Here is a 19,935-nt window from a genome sequence, read left to right as displayed (position 1 = left end):
CATGACTTCCCCCTCAAAGACCGAGGTTCAGGCCGCTATTGGCGAATACATCAAGCAGCTGGCAGAGCCACTGCGTGAGTTGAATCGGAAGGTCGGTACTAGACTATCCTCCGATTACTGCCTATTGTGTCTTTTTCTGACGACATGTGGCAGATTCACGAGAACCCAGAATTGGCATATGAAGAGCATCACTCCCACGACGTGATCTGCAAATTCCTTGAAGCCCAGAATATACCCGTGAAGCGACATGTCTACGGACTCAGAACTGCCTTTGAGGCTATTGTTGGCGAGTCGAGTGGTCGCTGTGTAAACTTCAATGCTGAATACGATGCCCTTCCTGGCATTGGGCATGCATGTGGCCATAATCTCATTGCCACCGCCAGTGTCGCCGGATTCATGGCCCTCGCATTTGCGATTCAAAAGTTTGGTCTTCCTGGACAGGCCCAGCTCCTCGGAACGCCAGCTGAAGAGGATGGTGGGGGTAAAGTTGATCTCATTCGCGCAGGTGCCTTCAAGAATGTGGACGTATCCTTGATGATGTGAGTCCGTCACATTCTCATTCGCGTTTTGTTCGTCACTAATCGCTGTACTAGGCACCCGATGGCCGAAGATGAGTTCTCCAAAGGAATTCTAGGAATCGGCGGTCGATCAACCATCGCTTGTTTTGACATTACCGCGGCGTATCACGGAGTCAGCGCCCACGCGGCTGCGAGCCCCTGGGAGGGTGTGAATGCACTCGACGCCCTAGTTTCAGCTTACAACAACATCTCCATGCTTCGCCAGCAGATCGGACCAGATGAAAGAATTCACGGTGCCATCATGCAGGCGCCGACAGTGACCAATGCAATCCCTGAGTTAACGCGAACCAAGTACACCATTCGGAGTCGCACGCAGAAGGGAGCGCGTGCTCTGGGTGAACGCGTTCGCAAGTGTCTCGACGCCGGCGCGTTGGCCACTGGCTGCAAAGTTGAATTGGAGGAAAACTCAGATGTATGCAGATTTGGTTGTCATTCCGCCCTTGTGTGAGGGTTACCAAGACGCGATTGGAGATTTGGGCGTCCACGTCGTCTCTTGTGATGATACTCTCATGCCAGGATCGACCGACCAGGGAAATGTTTCCCAGGTTGTTCCAGCTCTCCATGCTTTGGTTGGTATTCCTGTCACGGACGGAGCGCATAATCACACTCGACAATTCACTGCTGCTGCAGCTACGGATGAGGCACATGAGCGCTCGGTCACTTCAGGGAAGGCTATGGCGATGACAGGTTGGCGGCTTCTCGTTGATGATCAGTATTATAGCAAGGTTCGCCAATCGTTTGACGAGATTATGGGGTAAACTCGAATCAGTCCGAATTCAATGATAGTACATAGTAAAGTCCACGGGAGTATTTCAGCTCTCTGGCGGTTTTTCAATGCATCGACTCTATACTAAATAGACAGTATATGGCTATGTACATCTGAAAGTCTTAAACCTTAAGGCTCAATCACCAGGGCACTCAAAATTTGCCATTGCAGTCTTCGCACGGTAACCATGAAATATTTCTCCGAAAACAAATCGAAATTGATGAATCGCGTGTATTCTGAGCTATTCACTCAGCATCCTGTGTAATCGGGTACTTTGTTCGCCAATAGTATTTTTTCATTTCTTTAATCATAAAAAATCTCTCCCAGTAAATTGGATATTGCAAGAAGTCGTCGCTGCCCTCGATTCGTCGTTTTGTGTCAGCCCATGACCCTTCACCCCTCTGCCACTTATACCTTTGTGAAATACGCCCCTGTTCGGATTCAGGGGTTCGTGATGGTGCGTAGAAGTGTGGACAGCGGGCATCTTCCCAGAGACTGTCGTCGATGTTCTGAGAGGGAATTAGACTTAGAAAGTCTTCGTGCTGGTAGCCGCGAGCTGAGGCGACATCCAAAAAGATCTTTACAAGCTCACAGCGATGCTTCTTAAAAGCCAGCTCAAGAGGGTTCTGCCTAAACCCAGTCTTAAGGAATGGATTTGCACCTGCGATTAACAGCTGCTTAGCAATGTCGATTTTATTTCGTGATATCGCTTTGAGAAGTGCCGTTTCTCCTCGCGAGGTGACCGCATCGATTTCAACATCTCGTTCCAGAAGTAGACGTATTGTGGATTGAGCCCGGATACTATGTTTCGGGAAAGGGGTGTCCGATCCAACTACTCGGACAATCAGGGGTTCGGTAGACTCTCTTGATCCATCCGGGCCAGTAGTTGTAGTAATTGTAGTGGTGTTCACTGAGAGTCCTCTATCCAGAAGATCTTGAATGATCAAAGTTTGGAGACCATTTGCAGCACGGAACAAAGCCGAACGAGCTATGTCATCGTTTTCAATATCAACGCTTAATGAAACGATCTCTTTGAACACTTCAACAGGGCCATATTCAGCGGCAAATTCAAGCAAACTACCGCGCCGGCGTTTCAGGTAGAAGGAGGGCGATAAGTTGAAGTGGCGCATTATTTGAGTCATAAACTTATAATTCCCATCTTTCATTGCCGTCTGCAACGTGGCGTTTAGGGAGTCTCCTTCAACGAAAAGTTTCAGAATCCCTCTTTCCACTAGGATTGAAGATATCAATTGATTTCGGAGGAGGAATTTCTCAGCATGTAGTCTGTTTACCACCAATGAAAGAACGTCCTCTCCACCGTGGTCGAGTATCATTGCTAGAGTTGATTTCCGGTTGCTGTCGACAGCAGATGATACGGCCATCACATAAACCTCGTTCATATACCTGGGAAACTCTTCCGCCACCTTGTCAAGTAGCAGCTTCAGAATATCTGAATTTCCGCGCTTTGCAGCTTCCTGGATTGGACTCGGAGACATCTGTACGGACAGAGAGTCAATTTTGAGTAAACGTCGAGTGAGATCCTCGTCTCCAATCCCAGCGGCGAAGATGAGGATATAACCTCGGTCACGACTGTCACTCGAGGCCAATCTTGCTTCGAAATCACTCTGGGTCATGATCAATTGCGCGATATCCTCTGCTCCACAGACGACTAAATGCGCTAAAGCTCTTGTTTCGTTTGCTATCACTTTGTTTAAAGCTGCCAGCTCCTTTGCTTCCTTTGATACCTTTGGTCTTGGTTCACCCCAATACGACGAAAGCGATGGAGGTCTTCTCAATGATTCCGGTATGGGCCGACCCGAAGAAAAGCATGCGCCATGTTTCGGTTCGACCAAGCGCGCACCGTGATTCAACAGACACCGTACCACCGCCTCCGAGCTCCTTTTGGTATGTGCCGTCGCAGCATAGTAGAGAGGTGTGTTTGCGACTTGATAAGACCCCCTTGAAAATTTTTCGGGATTGGGGTCGGCTCCAGCCTCAAGCAAAAACTCCGTCATATCTAAATGAGCGCCCTTTGCTGCCATCATGAGTGGTGTCAGTCGTCTCTCACTGAAAGAATTGACGTCGAGACCTCCATCGATCATGCATTTCATTGAGGCGACACTTCCACGGGTAGCGGTATGCTCAATGTATTCCTTTAACAAGCTTTTCTTCACTTCATCGGGCACACCGCCATGAAAAAAGGGCTTCAGAACGTCAAGATCCCCCTTGTTTATCGCAATGTTCAAATCGCCAGGTCGCACGATATCAGGCCCACATACATCGCGAAAGACCTGTAAGACATCCGCGAATCCTCCCGATGCAGCCACTTCCACTGGCCATCGACGATCCGATTTTTCGCGGAGAAATCGGCCATATTCAAGATATTTCTTCAAGTCTACCCCGTTAGCCACGAGTCTGCGTAAGCTGTCTGCATTCCCATTTGCGACCAAACGATCCAAGCCATGCGGGGAACAAAGTCTGGCGTATTGAGGGTAAAGAAAAGGAGACGTGGCGATTTTGCATAGGTGACGCGATGTCTGCGCGAGTGAATTCACCTCGGATGCATATTCAAGGTGTTCAATGACCAGTTGCACGATTTCAAGAGGTAGTGAGGAAAGGTGATCCATCTTCACGTTACTCGAGAAAACGATCGATTGAGGCATCATCCCAAGGGTCTGCGTTATGAAATTGATCAGCTGTTGCGGGGTTCAGCCTCGCAAGGCTTTGTGGACGCGCGTTCACAACCAGTGCGTAGCCCCACTATTGACACTCTCGAATGGCGATATGCAGGGAGGGATGGGTTTTGCCTGGCAAATCATTGAAATTCTGTTGAAGTTTAATAATGGAGAACCCATTTTCCTCGAAGTAAAATTATTCTTGTTATGAGGCTCAATATACTCCGCAGCCAGTAATATTCAATGTCTCCATCAACCCCAGCTGGGAAGATACTCATATATTGTCATAAGAGCTTGGTAAACATTCAGAATTTACTGGCATAAGTCCCTTCTAAATTAATAGCAACAAGATAAATCAATAATTAAGCTTTCCCGTGATTCAAGTGTATTTCGTCGTCCACTTGAATGATGTCATCTCCGCTATATCTAAACGTCAGAGCTATTAATTGCCTGGGAACGAAGACAACGCAACTCCCCGGAAAGACTACAACTACTCAGGGGCCAAAACACGCATCTTGAAGTGTGTCTAGACTATATAATCTCAAATCTGAAGAGAAAATGTAAGTGATAAAGTCTGCTATATCTCATGGTCACAGATCAAGTCTCTATAGAATTTTGTTCAAGATCTTCTAACAACGAGCTAAGGACCCTGAATCGCGTTACTGCACCCGTCGTCAGTATTTTTGGAGTTATAGGAGGCACTGTTATCATATTTCGATACCTTTCCCCTAACAAAGACGGCTCTTTTGTATCCGACGAGGACCGCCAGAGAGTGCGGGGCGGGAGTAATGGACAATCGCCATTTGGAACGGTCGCTGGCAGGCCCCCACGAAGCACTGGTGGCTCAACAAACTGAGATCGGATTTCTTATTGATCAAACATTTGAAGAAATCATACCAACAGTCCTCTGTTTACTCTATGGGAGTCCATATCAACCTGGCTTGCGGTATGCGGAAGTACACTTCAATCCACGCCTCCGATATAAAAATGAAAATAATTAGATGGAAGTAAATACTGGTTATATTATTGACATTTAATTGATTTAGAGTCAGTCATAAAGGTAGAAAGTGGTGTGTGTTTGCAAGGACCGCTCCTCGCGTACGTCAACATTCTCGCTTCGCTACTAACTAGCGAATTACCTAGTAAGTAGGCACCACCAGGCATCAACACAACCTTGGCAACTTCCCTTCTACATCACCCTGCATCAACGCCAGCCAAGCAAATTGAGAGGGACGTCAGACCTCATTTCAATCTCAGCGACCCTTTCTTAACACCTCAACTACGGACCGTACCGTCGCATCACCTGCAGGGCACCTCTGTTCTTACCATGCCGGCTAGTGAGTTTCGCGCTCATCGCCAAGAAGCTTCCCAACCCGGTCGATACGCTCATCTGAGGGACGTGAAATCTGGAGATTTGGATTATTCCATTTCTTTCATACTGAAGCTACCCGAAGTCCACCAGTCCGAAATTGAATTTCTACTTGTGGTTAGCGGTGGGTCGGGTGAATGCCTGCAATCAATAAAATGCTGTGATTAACACCGACCAGATGCCCACGATTACCCCGACAATCACACTTTCCTCGTCAGTGCATCCAGTCAAGAGATCACGGATGAAGTCGCAACTATCATCGAAATATGTCAGGAGCCACAACGCTTCTCGGGCATCAGTATCGACGACTCTTTGATGGCCATCGATGGCCTATCGTTTGCCGCCTCTAAATCCCCAAGTCATGCAGAAACCTGTTCAGCATCTGGTGGAGAAATTCCTGGATTCGAAATTTCAAATGAATCCGATGACAGCGTTGATTTCGACGATGGGTACGAATGGGAACCTTATCCACAAGCCACATCGCTTCTTCGCGAGATGCGCAATCATGATCTACACACCGCCAGTACACGTGGGTTTCGAGTCGGATACCTTGAGGATACAAAGGGCGAAATGATAGTTTCAGTCTCCTGTCAAATCTCCAAGCTGGACATATCCAACGATGCGCTGCAAGCCTGGGGCGTTGAACGCTCGGAGAATCTCGTCCTATTCATCCGGTATCCCAGATCATACCAAACCCTGCAACAAATCTTCCAGACTCGTGAGATTTCTCTCTCTGGGATTGAGATGCGGGTGGGTCTCTGTGAGCACCATTTCACCTCCCCGCAAATTGCTAGAGATCTTTTCAAGGGGGGGGCAGATACCTCGAAGTGGAAATGACCTTCTCTCTTCCGACCCAGACAGGCAACCAGGACTCAGAGATTTGTTTATCTCATACTCTCTGCATCACGTTCTAAACAAGCGATTTATCTCCATTGCTAAGCTTCGAAGCGACTTCAACCTCTCATGGACAGGTGCGGAGCTTTTCTCTTACGAAATGCAAGGCAAGACAATCGATGATGCCGGGCTGGAAGAAAAGCATTGGGCTCAAGATGAATGGTCGACCCCTGTTCCTTATCTCATGGAGTGCGATCACTTTGCGGATGCCGGAGGAAAGGTGGAAGATTTGTCATTACCACTTCTTGCCATGCAATACACCCTCCGGCACTTTGTCAGATGCCCGGAATTTTGTCTAGTCTGCCACTGCAAGACTGGTGATGGGTTTGAATCACTGAAACCCTATGTCTGTTCCCGCCCACTGTGTCTTTTTCAGTATCTGGAGCTAGGGTTGGGTGCTAGCATTGAATGTGAGGTAAGGTCAAAGCCGATGGTAGTCGACCTCTTAGTATCTCTCGCATATGCGAGTGCAGCATCTGGTCAGCTTGACACATTTCCAGACGGACTGCGTCTGAAGGTCCCGCTCAAGAACAGGTATGCTTTTGATCAAACTGGGAAGATGCAAATTATCGACTTCACAAGCCGTGCACTTCTAGATCCAGTGAATATGGTTCTTTCCGGGTCGAATTTGGAAAATCTTCATTCAGAAGATTGGATCATGATATGCGACGCAGAGCCTGCCAATCCCACGGTAACTTGGCATTGTCAGGTTACGCGAGTTCCTCTCAAAAACGAGGTTGTTCTATCCTACCCGGTTAAGATTACCAATGAAGTGACTTCCCTATCTCCTACAACGACGCAGGGCTCGGTGCTTCCCCCCTCCAATACTACAAAACACCACATCAAATTCTCTCGTTACCATCACGACTTTGAAGAATTGTCGCACCAAGACAAACGAAGTTCAATCAAGCTGCTGCTTGATACTTTGCCAAGCATTGATATAATTGCAGATCTCCTCAGTGAATCCAGTACCCGAGGTCTTCGCTCATGCTTAAAGGGTAGAGTTAGCCCAGCAGCCTTCGACTTGCTCCGTTGGATCATCGCCTCAAACCGATCATACATTGTGCATGAAACCGAGAAATCGGCCCATATCCACGAGCAGATGAGTAAGCATCTCAGATTTCGGTTTATACAGGGTGCTCCTGATAGGGAACATCGCTTCCTGAAAGCTGTACAGACCCACGCAGACAACATTGAGCCTTCAACAATTTCCGCATGGCATGGAAGCCCACTTCACAACTGGCACGGCATCCTGAGAGAGGGCCTTCACTTTCGCAAGATTACACATGGTCGTTCCAGTGGGAATGGGGTTTACCTTTCGCCAAATTTCTCGGAATCATTGTCCTTCTCTCAAAGAGGTGCGGGAGGTAAGAATTGGCCGCAAAGCGTGCTGGATATCCAGTACGTTATCTCTCTCAACGAAATCATCAACTGTCCAGACAACTTTGTCTGTAGAGCGCCACACTACGTTGTGCAATTCATAGACTGGATTCAACCAAGATATCTTCTTGTTAAGATTCCTACTTCACACCCAAAATCACCCCGAAAGGGAAAGCGGCCAACCTCGAACCCACGGACCGGTATGACTGACTTGACGAAGACGGATAATAAAAATAACGAACAAATTCCAACTAAAGCCAAAATAGAAACCGCTGGAGAGGTTCTTCGGGAGATTTCCAGTAACCCTGCTGTTGCTTTATTGCCGTATTCTCTACTTCTCTCCGAAAGTAGATGCTAAACAGGCAGAGGAGGACATTGTGACAGACAGAGTGTCAAAGAAAGCGCGAAAGTACTCCGCTGGCCAGTTGGATTCGATCTGGAACTCACTGGATGCTGAAGATGGAGGCCCACTCCTTCTGTAGAGAATTAATCTTCGAAGATACTACTAGGAGATCCATCTATTGTTACAACGATGTGTCTTCACATAGAATTGAATTGAATTCCATCCCCCCCATTTGAACAAAATCACGCTTCACTAAAACGTGTAGTACCTGAAAATAACAATATCCAAATTCAAAAACGCCCTGGTCACTGGCAGATTTGGATTCAGGCCTGCTGTCCATAGTCTGGGGCTCCGTATAGTATGCAACATCCACCACCAATCGGAGATCGAATAGACCAGCCCTGCGACCATGATGTTGGGGCTATCGCGTCAAATGTTCCCTAGAGCATCCTCTATTTGTACCCAGGCCCTCGGCAGCAAAGTCCCCATAAGCCAATAATTCCCAGCAAAATCCTGACCAAGCATATTGAAGATATTGAAACCAACATACCCCGGCCCGATCGCCTCATTGTAGTAGTTGACCATCGTTCCTGGAGGGTTTGGCCGTTTCTCGCTAACATCGCCTCTTCTTACGACGGCTGGCGAAAAGTCGACAACTTTCATTAATTTTGCCTTGAGCAGGTTGTTGAAAATGATCGGGACCATATTTGATTCTCCAAATAGGAGTTTTGGCTCCCTCCCCGCATCTTTTTCGTGGAATATCTCACGGAGTAGACTCAACCCTTGATTCTCTGTTGCTTGTTCAGTGAGATGTTGTCGATGCTGCAGGGCAATGGAGCCGACAGTTTCGGAGCCTGCTTTCCCAGATAAAAATGTGTATGTGCCCAAGACCATATTCTGAATGAAGACGCCAGTTGGTTGGGCAAGGAGAGGAATTCGATATCGGGCATTCATCAAATTTAAAATAGTCACCGGTCGATTGTTAGGTTCGGATGCCGTGAATGCTTTCGCCACCCAAGCTGTGAGTACGTCGCTATCGCTAACAAATGGGGGTTTTTCCTGGTCAAAGGTCATCTCGGCGACCTCCCTATAGGCCTGCTCCTTCAATCTGGAGAAGGCATCTTTTGGCAAGAATATGACGCGTCGTTCTCGATTCGAATTCCATAATTTATCCCACACGAACCGAAGCATGAATATCATGAGGCTTGAGCCCTGTAGACGCTTTCCTTCCACCTTCAACTCTTCCAGGGAGTCGTCTGCGCCGGTGATCATCGGGTGTCGACAAATATCTTCTCGCGCTCCAAGAACGTCAGGAACTTCGTTCTCGCGACCAGCCAATACTGAAGACCATCCAGCCAGCAAGGCATGTCCACCCATTGCGTCCATCAGAAGGTGGGGCCATGTAAGCGCAACTGTTGTCGCGTCTGCGAAGTTCGTCACATGTAGCGACATAATAGGCTCATTTTGACGTATCATATTGTCGAATGTTGGGAAATTTGGCCGAGCAATGAATGGTCGTGTGTCTGTGGTGATTTTCTGTACAGAGGGACCTTCGGTCTCTTTGGGGAATTGCCTGCCGATCGGGTGATCTTCCAACCTGATATCGTGGGAATTATGCGTGAAGAAGACTGTTTTGTGTTCCAGTCCTTCAGATCTCGGGACATGAATCTCCAGTTTCCCATTATCCTGCTCGATGTCAGTTATTTAGGCCCCATCCATTACTAGAAAGGACTCTCTCAGATCGCCCTCATACCTTGAATCGTAAACGCCCACCTAGTTTCTTCCAGTCGCCCCTCCGAAGCAGCGTCGACAAAGCCTCATTCAATTTTTCAGCATCGAGAACATCATTAAACCGCATCATCCAATTGACGAAACAATGATTGACCTTGCTGTCGTCCAAGGAATGTAAGGGGTATACATCATGGGGAATTTCGTCGCCGCACGCCTCATCCATCATAACAGAAGGAAAAAATGTTCACAGTAACATCACGACTTCTCGATGTTGGGGCCAGGGGCAGTTTTGAAGCAAGCCGCCAAGGGCGAAGATCGAAGTCAGAAGAGCCATTATTGAGCCAGTTCCTGATTTCAGAGCAATGGCGGGTCTCACAGCAGGGGACCCTTGATGATCGCCCACGTCGGAAGGGGGAAGAGATCGCCGGACTAAGGAGTTTCGACAAGTCAGTCTGTGAGCCAGGGGATATTGGACCGCGGCTCGTCATTGTTCAAAAAGTTTATGAATGGCGTACCCACTCTTTTCTTTCTTTTTTGCTTCGAGACGTGGAGTCGCCATCGTCATTTTCGTCTTTGATCCCGCTAAGAAGCGATCCTCATCTCTACCTTCTGCATGTTCTAGTCTGTGATTTCTTTTTGCGAGGTCTCGAGCAGCGCCGACCGATGGAAACGGTAGTTTTTAACATGAGACAATGGGCTTTTTTAGTCACGTTTCGTATCTCGTCTCATGGACCAAGTTTCGGGTGTTGCGATCGACTCAATTTTCAGATACCTCACAGAAGCTTTTATCTATGCTTCCCAAATAATGCGCACCTCGACACCCTCAGGGATTTAATTGATTTCCCCGCAGCAAGATTTAAGCTACTACTTATCATTCCAAGGTTATTGATTTTAGCGGGGCCACATTGGGGGCTGACCGGCTTAACTAGCCCACCCAAGGGTTGCATGCTGCGGGGAATCCCTAAACATCGCATCTTCAAACCGTCCTTAGGCAACAGCAAAAACTTACAAAAAACCGAGAACCGGGATTCAAAATGGAGAATCGCCGACCACTGAACGTAGCAGTCATCGGCGTCGGCCAGATGGGCATCAGCCACGCTCTAGCCTACCACCACAATCCAGGCTTCGAGATCATCGCTCTTGTCAACCGAAGTCCCATCAAACACCTCCCGGAAGAGCTAAAGATTTACAAAATTTTCGACGATATACAAGAGGCCCTCTGCCTCACGCCAGATGTAGTATCGATTAACACACACATGGCGACACATGCCAAATACGCCGTGACCGCGATGGAAGCCGGCGCCCACGTCTTCGTGGAGAAACCGTTAGCTGCGACGGTCGCAGAAGCAGAGAATGTCGTGAACGTCGCACGCCGCACAAATCGAAAGTTAGTGATCGGGTATATCCTTCGACACCATCCCAGCTGGGTGGAATTCATTCGACAAGCCAGACAGCTCGGTCCGCCCTTCGTAATGCGAATGAATCTGAACCAGCGATCAACAGGCGAAGCATGGAATATCCATAAACGACTCCTTCAAGACGCGAAGAATCCTGTCGTTGATTGCGGTGTCCATTATTTGGACGTCATGCTTCAAATTACCGATAGCAAGCCGGTTCAGGTTCGTGGTATGGGTCTTGCTCTCAGCGATGAAATCCCGGCTGGCGATCAGGTTAATTATGGGCATTTGCAGGTTCTTTTCGCGGATGGTTCGGTCGGCTGGTATGAAGCGGGCTGGGGTCCGATGATTTCTGAGACTGCGTATTTTGTCAAAGATGTGATCGGTCCAAGGGGGTCCGTCTCGATCGTCATGGATGAGGGGAAGTGGCAGCTGCCGGTGGCTCGGCTGATGTAGATAGCCACACGAAGACTTCGAAGATACGCGTTAGTACCGTAGTCGATGGCATTCCACGGGATGGTATCATTTCGACAGAGGATGAGCCGGGTCATAATGAGCTTTGCGCCCGCGAACAGCAATTTTTGCTTGATGCGATTCTCGAAGATCGCGATTTGTCTCGGCATATGGACGACGCGGTTCAATCACTTGGTGTTGTACTTGCTGCAGATGCTTCGATGCGTTGTAATCGTGCAGTTGATCTTTCTTGATCTTATGGTCGCTTCCATAGCAATCAGAATTATTATCTGACACTCAGCTTTGCTAAACTAGATCCAAGCCTACGGTTCTGTTGCTATTTCTAAGGCTCGCAACTTAACTGAGTCGATTGGATACCAGTAGTATCTGACCCTTGATGATTATTATGGATTTGAATGACTAGTGGTAGACTATGCGAGCTGATGGGATCCTATTTCATTGATTGACGCTGAGATGTATCAATAGTTAACATTCTTCAAGTTCGAATCGCAGAGTGATAGTATCCATAACCCCAGGCCACGAAACAATCCGTGAAATCCGCCGAGTGCCCCTAGAAAACGCACCCAAAACAAGATACCCTACAACCTTTCCAATCCGCGTTCCAAGTATCGCCTGGTACTCCGTGGTCGCGTACTCCCAGATCTGCCGGTCAACATCGGGCCAGGAAAGCCCTCGCCTTTCCGCGTAGAGAAGATTCTTGATCAGATGACTAGTATCTTTATTAACCACAATGTTAAAAAAGACATGACGAAGCGTGTCGATTGAAAACTCATTTTCATAAGCAGCTTTGATAAGTTCTGAAATCCAGGGACGTGAGGCTCCGAGAACTCGCTCCATGTGTGTGATAAAAATGGCACCCTTAGCGATTATTCCATCAAAATGATGACTAGGATGATCGTGACCCTTCGTCTGGAATTTCATCCTGATTCCAATCGAGTGTCGATTTGGCTCGCCAATGGCTGGTGCGGTATATGGTACGATTCCGAGAGTGATTGCCTCGTGCAGACATCCTGTCGGGAAGGATGTAACGAGCTGCCGAATTGACCAGCGCTGCTGTAAAAGATCCGTGAAATTGAGAGATATTCGAGTGACAAAGCAACCTTGCGCACTTGAATCCTCAATCCATCGATGAATATGGGCTCCTGCTTCCATATATTCTTCCCATTTGGTATGCTCCGGGCTTTGGCGAGACCTGCCAGCGGATCTCTCGGGACTCGGAGGATTTGGAGGAGTGAATTCGTTCGGCATACTATTATCCATGAATAGTCAGTAGTTACTATCACTTCAGAATTTAAGGACTCGTGTATCTCCTCATTTATCAGAGGACTTGTCGAAATTGAATTTTAAAACCGTGGAAAGAATCGATCTCGATGTTCGACACACTCCGGCTCAAACTTTATGTCTGAGGTTATGCCGATGGTTGGGAGAGATGAGAGCTCTGGAAAGTGGTATCTCTTATATTGAAGGACTTTCACTTGAATATGGCAAGTGATAGACGTCAACAAAGAAGATGAACAATGAAAAATCATTTCTGCACAGATCGCCAGACAAGTGAATAAAGCCATTGTTTACCTACCTTGGGGTCAAAGACGCACACATGAGCAACTTGAATCAGTGATCAACTTTTCGTTATCCATGGCCGGCCTCTATTTCTATATTACTACTTCTTTCAGGTACTCTTAAATTATAATTCCCCGAAATTTGAAGTGACTTTATTGCAACGCTAATCTCCAGAAGCCCTGGAGGGTTGTAACAAATCGATAACTTGGATTAAATACGAGACTATGAATTTACTGGTAAGACGTTATGGTTCTACTATATACCTATATAGTACTAGGTAGGTACCTAGCACTAAAGCCAAGCTTCTTGAACTTGAAACTTTTCAAGATCCTCACCTAAAAATGACAAGAATCTCTGCATCCTTTCCGAATATACGTTTCACGAGTTGGATCTCCTCCATGCCGAATGATCTCCCACTCCCCAATACCATACTCAGCGCCAACTTCCTTTACACCTCTGCCACCACCCCCGATAATCATGTTTGCCGGGCGGTACTCCGTGTTCGATTGCAAGCGATGAACTGCCGATGCGTGAATATGAGCGTGGAGGGGAATATCTCTGGCCTGGCCACGATGTAGTGGCCAGGAAACCATTTTCCACGAACCATCAGGCTGCATATCTGACCGACGGATGGGAAGATATTCCATCAACCGCCACGCCAGAACGGAGAGAGGCGATACGCCCTCCCCAAACCCGATACGATCGTGCAGTAGGCCTTCCGTGCTTGACTGTCGAAGCGCTTCGCGGAAGTGAGTGCTTGCCGAAGGGTCTTCTTCCCAGTGCTCTAAGCATTTGTATTTGTACAGCTTTTCCTGGTCAAATTCAATGCCCGCGCGCTGGGCCTCCTGGACCATCCAAACAAGTGGAGCGTGGCTGAGCTGGAACTCCTCGTCTGTCTCGCGTTGAAATCCACCGCCAATGTCTGCATGTCCACCCGGGAACCAAAGTTCTTGCAAGTCCTGACTTCCATCGTCGGGTTTCTGCTTTGACCCTCGGATTGCGGAGCGCTTTTCATTAACATCGCCATCATCGCTATCGGAATCATCCACAGATTGGGGGACACCGGGTACAACTAGCGGCTCGGTTTTGACAGGATCCAGCCGCTCTTTGTATGTGGTACTTCGGCTACCTGCCGCATTGCTTTTCTTCGCGCCTGAATCCAGCAATACCGGCTGAAACTTGACTCTGCGTTCATCAATGCTAACCGCATGTCTGATCACGCGAGCGGTCGGCATCGTGTCATTGTTGATTTCGAAATCAGCAATGCTATTGACGGTATCAAAGAGACCTAGGAATTTCACCCTAGTGACTGGGCGACACAGCGTCTCTCGGCAGTTATTCAAAAAGTCTGTCGCCTGTTTCCTTTTCTCGGTTCCCTCGTATCGCGTTAATTTCCATTGGGAAAAGGCTTCCCATATGAATGGGACCATCTCCTCGTTATCCGGGCCCAGTAGCCCAGCGTAGTCGAGCATCTCTGCGAGAAATCGAGCGGTATAGGCTCCACGAGAGAAGCCGAAAATAAAAATATTTCCATCTCCCCGGTAGTGTCGCATTAAAAACCTGTAGCCACCCAGGACGTGCTGGTCAAATGACTCTCCCAAGGCCTGGCTGATTGTCTTGCTCTTTCCTAGATGGCTGCTTTTCTTCAGCGTCTTTGCTGCTAAGGAACCCGGTGTGATTTCAGTTCCGATGCCAGCTGAGTCTTGTTAGCCCGGGAAATTATACTTGTGGTGGGGTGTGAGGCTCGGATCGAGATCATACGTTGATAATAAACCACTGTTCAAGTATTTGATTAGTCTCATTCGCACGTGTAAAGGAAGACAATCCATCAAACTGACATTGTTCATCTGTTCTCTGTAACATGCGACAGATCTTCAAAATATTGGTCTCCGTGCCATCAGCACGAAAGGTATTCCCCGTCCCATCAAAACAAAGGACGATTTGAACCGGCTTGGACTGCGACATTTTTATTCACTGAACCTGCAAGACTAGAAGTTGAACTTGGAGATTTGCGACCGACGGGCGCGGCATGAGCGATCATTTTATTAGAATGCACCGACCGTCAAGGTTCGTGTCCAGCTTTGCCTATCATGACAGTTTCGGGTTAGCTCTGCTTACAATGAGGACCAAGTTCCCGGCTGGCTACCTTTCACCAAGACTCTATTCAACCTATTGCCGGCCATGATTTGGAACCAATACCTCATTGTGGGGCCACTCAATCGACGTGTGATGTCCTACTGACAGTAGTTGGTGGAGCGAAGGGCGATCATGGCTGTTGCGATTTCTTCACCCCCTTGGCACTAACTCCTTCCCGCCCCACGGTTCACGCCCAGTTTTCACCTGCAGACGATATCCGCCACCATCTCAATAGTCACCCAGCGAATATTGGTTTCTAGGTTAGAACATATCGCCAGGGGCCAAATATTATGGTTTCTGGGGTCTAGGATGTAGTTTCTTGTGACCAGTCTGCCCAGATGTCAACCTGAATGGTCCGACAGCAATTATTTCCAAGGTTCTCCCCGAGGGATTTCTAGTTGAGGATTTAAAGTTCCAGTTACAAGTTAGTACCTACCTAAGGTAATTGTTAGGAGCCCTGCTTAAGATATAGGTATAAATTAGCTCACATCTCATGCAACAATAACGACACTTTATCTCGCTGCTTCTCACCGCCAGTGCATATCACACTTTATCACACTTTCAATCTACTTGAAAGATCCCTATCACTCAATAATTATGTAGCATGTACGTATAGGAATTCAATGTGATATCGCAGCTCTGGAGTGAATCGACCACCAACCTTGCTAAATCAGTAACAGACGCGATTTCCTGCTCACCGGTATCCCTAGAAGCTACTAGGAGAGTACCGATCTGGCAATGACTCGCTCCCTTCGCCGCTTTTTTGACCGCTTGAACTATTCATCTTTTCCCACTCCGTAGTAATATTTATAATTTGATCCTAGGTCGCGGCAAGGGTAGCGACGAAAATTGATTGTGCGCGAGGTCTAGATTTATGTTGGGGTATGACTCGGATCAATGTCCGAACTCCGGGGGCGCGAAAGCAAGAATAGGTATTAGAGATTCGAGGTCGACATCTTTGGAAGGATGCGATGCACAATGCAAATTGAAAAAAGGTGACTCCATGGCGTCTACTACCTACCTAGGTACTATCGCGTACTATCAGCACTATAAGCTACGAACTTACAACCTTGCCCAGGCCCAGGTACCTACTACCTAGGTAATAAGACACCTGCCTAGGTAGGTGAGCAGTTGAATTCCTTCACGAATATATATACCACTTCTCACCTATTAACCAGTACTAGTAGTCGGTACATTTTACCCTTTGGAAACGCCCCCCGGCCACTAGACCAATTGGGGAGACTCGAACAACAAATCTTGGAAAAATGAAAAAGCAATTTAAACCGTGTTGATCCCATATTGTAAATTCACTATAGCTTGGGCCCGAGTCATAATCTGAGCCTTTTTGGTGAGCGTCTGATGATTTTAAAATGCCACGTGACATTTCCTCTGACTCGGGCACTGACCCACCCGAAGGCGATGGGATTATGATTGCCTGGAGCAATGTGTGGTGGAGTCTCGGAGTTGATTCGAGACTCCGAGCCCATCGGAAACATCCCATTAGACATCCATGTGTTGTCAACAATTCATCCCGGCATAGCCGCGCTAGATGCTGTGTAATCTACGGAGGAGGCGAGAGCATGACGGCCACGCGTGTATTTCGTCTATTCATGGTCTTCTCGATAATTTTTTTGGCCTTATAGATCCTGGATTAATACTATAGCCGGGACCCCCTTGGAGCGCTGGGGGAAAACAAACCACGGAGGACTCCGGGGTGAACCCCAGATTTCAACTGTATGCTTAATTAAATGACATCAATGTTACTATCCTTTGCAACCTCGCTTCGATTTCCATAGGGAAACACCCCCTTTGTATATGTGCATCGGAGTCAGACTTCCTTCCGCTCCATGTGTTATTCTGCAACACCCCTCAAGCACTAAGTGGGCCAAAAGTTGCCACCCTTGGCATGAGTCAAAACAACTCCAGTTCTCAGGGGACTTTAATTATGATGACGTTGCTTAGCCGGGGATTACTTAGGGAACAATTTTCTCCCCAGAGCCTATCTTTCAACACTAAAGAGTTTGAAAACTCTAGAATTTAAAAAGATAAAAATCAAACTTTGAAAAGAGGCGATGCGGCTCCAAGGAAGGAAGGTGGCTGATTTGACTGCTGACTAACGAGTGGCAAGCGCGATCTGAAAGCGCATAACCTTCCGATTACGGCACAAGTGGGTCCTACTAGTCCTAATTCGGTCAGCATCGCCTATATCGGAGGCAATTTTTTGGCAGAAGCTCCATTTTCGAAGGTTCTTCTTATGACCAAAAATTTCCTAGCTTTCTTTTTCTTTAATAGCATTGATCAGCGCTGTTTTTGACAACTTTATTTTTCTTATATTCCTCTTCGCGTCTTCATTTGTTGGCCTTCATACTCGCCCAAAATGAGGTCTCATAGCGGCAGCGATGCCAAGAAGGACTTTTCCGCAGACACCGATGGCGTCTTGCCCGACACTATGAACGACCGAGAGGCGCAAATACACGAGCACGGCATTCAGAAGTTTAGCCGCTTAGGGTGGAAGCGTCTGACAGTTGTCCTTATTACTGAAGCCATCGCGCTAGGCACGCTGTCTATTCCTTCAACATTCGCCACTTTGGGAATGGTAGCTGGTGTCATCTGCTGTATCGGCATCGGTCTCATCGCGATCTACACGAGCTATGTCGTTGGCCAGGTTAAGGTCAAATACCCTCACATCACCAACTATGCCGACGCGGGACAGGTGCTCTTCGCTAAACTTGGCTGTGGTCGATTTGGATACGAGCTCATTACTATCATGCTAAGCTTGCAGTTGCTTTTCCTAATCGGATCGCATTGTCTTACCGGCTCGATTGCACTCATTACTATTATTGACACCAATATTTGCTCCATCGTTTTCGCTGTTGTGTCAGCCGTCATTCTTCTCCTCTTGGCTATTCCGCCTAGCTTTACAGAGATGGCTATTCTGGGCTATGTTGATTTCGCCTCGATCATCATCGCAGTCGGTGTCACCATTATCGGCACCGGAGTTCAAGCTACCAACAGCACAGGATTGGCCAACGTGAATTGGTCAGCGTGGCCGAAAGAAGGCATCACTTTTGCAGAGACCTTTATCTCGGTCACAAATATCATTTTCGCCTACACCATCACCATCTGCCAGATCTCTTTTATGGATGAGATGCACACACCAACAGACTTCACAAAATCTGTTTGCACACTGGGCGCTATTGAGATGGTTGTTTACACCATGACAGGTGCTCTGATCTACGCCTTCGTTGGCCAGGACGTCCAGAGTCCTGCTCTTCTCTCCGCTGGACCTACCCTCAGCCGGGTTGTCTTCGGCATCGCCCTCCCCGTCATCTTTATCAGTGGCTCCATCAATGCTGTGGTCTTTGGCCGCATGATTCATGGGCGCATTTTCAAAAACTCCTATATTCGCTTCATCAACACATCCATGGGCTGGATTACCTGGCTTGCTATGCTTGTGGCTGCGATTATCATCTCTTTTATCATCGCCGAGGTCATTCCATTCTTCGATGACTTGCTATCCTTGATGTGTTCGCTTTTCCTGTCAGGCTTTACATTTTACTTCCCGGCCATGATGTGGTTCCTCCTTATTCGAAAGGGAAGCATGTTCACGCCGAAGAATCTTGCACTAGGTGCCCTGAATGTCTTCGTCTTCTTGATTGGCCTCGTGACTCTGGGCGCGGGTATCTACTCCTGCGTCATCGATATTGTATGTTTGCTTTCCCCAATCGCTTCTCCGTCGAAAGTAAAAGACAAGCAACTAACTAATATTTACAGAGAAACAAATATCGCGATGGCACAGTTGGAGGTGTTTTCAGTTGCTCGTCCTGATAACTTCCTGGTCAGGAGTTTTGCTCTTTGGTTCAATTTTGAAATCTTTGTATAGATAATTAGACGTTTCAAATGTAAATATAGATTTTGCCATCCTATTGTGGGTCTCATTTATGGATAATACTCATCGATATGTATCAAAAACCGGTCCTGAATGATCATTGGCAGGTGAGTCTTTGAGAGATGACTGTTAAGGTAAACTTGGAATTGGCATGAATTAAGGTCTACTAGAAGACAGGATTATCTTAGTGCGCAAAGACCTTGGAATGCCAGAGATCGCGCTCTGCCTTTTGGACATAACCATCGAAGTTGATTTCAACTCTATTCATGGCGAGCCACCCCAATAGCTTTTCGATTACCTCAAATTCCAACCTTTCGTTTTTGATACCCCAAGGACAAGTCTACTCTACTGAAAACCAATTCTTTTTAGGTATTGTTGAATCTTAAAACAAACCCTGCTTACCTTTTCAAGGTGGGGTATCAGCCGGAAGCTTGAAAGGTAGTTTAAAAGTTAGAGACTGAAATTTGGGAATGTGAAATGGATTAAAACAAAGTATCAGCCAAATTCGGAATTAGAAAGATAGATCAATGAAAGCGCATATCATTAGATAACATACAAACCTCAGTAGCATTACAATAGTGAGTATTAACACAACTACATCGCTCATTTTAAACCGTGCCATGCCTTGCGTGTCTAGATAGCTTTGGTCCCTCTCGCTAATCCTACTACGCTATTTCCTTACATACCGATACTAGTATAACTACATATGGATGTCGAGATAAATCTTTTTATTAGACATCCAG

General features: G+C 47.3%; 8 protein-coding genes across 8 annotated transcripts; 4 read left to right on the top strand and 4 right to left on the bottom strand.

The window, feature by feature from the left end:
* Position 1: 1 nt before the first annotated feature.
* Positions 2-1,336, top strand: N7533_003548 (M20 family metallopeptidase; the record flags this gene model as incomplete). Its single annotated transcript, XM_057100198.1, has 4 exons — positions 2-91; positions 154-539; positions 594-990; positions 1,028-1,336. The coding sequence occupies 4 exons, from the start codon at positions 2-4 to the stop codon at positions 1,334-1,336; spliced, it is 1,182 nt and encodes a 393-aa protein (XP_056962886.1).
* Positions 1,337-1,589: 253 nt separating this feature from the next.
* N7533_003547 (ankyrin repeat-containing domain protein) lies at positions 1,590-3,971 on the bottom strand (the record flags this gene model as incomplete). The annotated part of the gene is made up of 1 exon (XM_057100197.1): positions 1,590-3,971. The coding sequence occupies one exon, from the start codon at positions 3,969-3,971 to the stop codon at positions 1,590-1,592; it is 2,382 nt and encodes a 793-aa protein (XP_056962885.1).
* Positions 3,972-5,346: 1,375 nt separating this feature from the next.
* On the top strand, positions 5,347-8,144 carry N7533_003546 (putative ubiquitin conjugating enzyme; the record flags this gene model as incomplete). The annotated part of the gene is made up of 4 exons (XM_057100196.1): positions 5,347-5,512; positions 5,567-6,138; positions 6,206-7,862; positions 8,029-8,144. The coding sequence occupies 4 exons, from the start codon at positions 5,347-5,349 to the stop codon at positions 8,142-8,144; spliced, it is 2,511 nt and encodes an 836-aa protein (XP_056962884.1).
* A 290-nt stretch (positions 8,145-8,434) lies between these two features.
* N7533_003545 (uncharacterized protein) lies at positions 8,435-9,962 on the bottom strand (the record flags this gene model as incomplete). Its single annotated transcript, XM_057100195.1, has 2 exons — positions 8,435-9,691; positions 9,759-9,962. The coding sequence occupies 2 exons, from the start codon at positions 9,960-9,962 to the stop codon at positions 8,435-8,437; spliced, it is 1,461 nt and encodes a 486-aa protein (XP_056962883.1).
* An 808-nt stretch (positions 9,963-10,770) lies between these two features.
* Positions 10,771-11,589, top strand: N7533_003544 (Gfo/Idh/MocA family protein; the record flags this gene model as incomplete). The annotated part of the gene is made up of 1 exon (XM_057100194.1): positions 10,771-11,589. The coding sequence occupies one exon, from the start codon at positions 10,771-10,773 to the stop codon at positions 11,587-11,589; it is 819 nt and encodes a 272-aa protein (XP_056962882.1).
* A 483-nt stretch (positions 11,590-12,072) lies between these two features.
* Positions 12,073-12,867, bottom strand: N7533_003543 (uncharacterized protein; the record flags this gene model as incomplete). The annotated part of the gene is made up of 1 exon (XM_057100193.1): positions 12,073-12,867. One exon carries the CDS (start codon positions 12,865-12,867, stop codon positions 12,073-12,075), a length of 795 nt encoding a protein of 264 aa, XP_056962881.1.
* Positions 12,868-13,502: 635 nt separating this feature from the next.
* N7533_003542 (T6SS phospholipase effector Tle1-like catalytic domain-containing protein) lies at positions 13,503-15,132 on the bottom strand (the record flags this gene model as incomplete). The annotated part of the gene is made up of 2 exons (XM_057100192.1): positions 13,503-14,863; positions 14,976-15,132. The coding sequence occupies 2 exons, from the start codon at positions 15,130-15,132 to the stop codon at positions 13,503-13,505; spliced, it is 1,518 nt and encodes a 505-aa protein (XP_056962880.1).
* Positions 15,133-17,680: 2,548 nt separating this feature from the next.
* On the top strand, positions 17,681-19,131 carry N7533_003541 (uncharacterized protein; the record flags this gene model as incomplete). Its single annotated transcript, XM_057100191.1, has 2 exons — positions 17,681-19,009; positions 19,078-19,131. The coding sequence occupies 2 exons, from the start codon at positions 17,681-17,683 to the stop codon at positions 19,129-19,131; spliced, it is 1,383 nt and encodes a 460-aa protein (XP_056962879.1).
* Positions 19,132-19,935: the final 804 nt, after the last annotated feature.

This window comes from Penicillium manginii (assembly GCF_028828005.1).
Source record: "Penicillium manginii strain IBT 31320 chromosome Unknown utg000003l:1.0-959480.0:1.0-959601.0, whole genome shotgun sequence".
NCBI classification, from domain to species: Eukaryota; Fungi; Ascomycota; class Eurotiomycetes; order Eurotiales; family Aspergillaceae; genus Penicillium; species Penicillium manginii.
The sequence above is the reverse complement of the archived record's forward strand: the minus strand, read 5'-3'. Positions and strand labels throughout refer to the sequence as shown.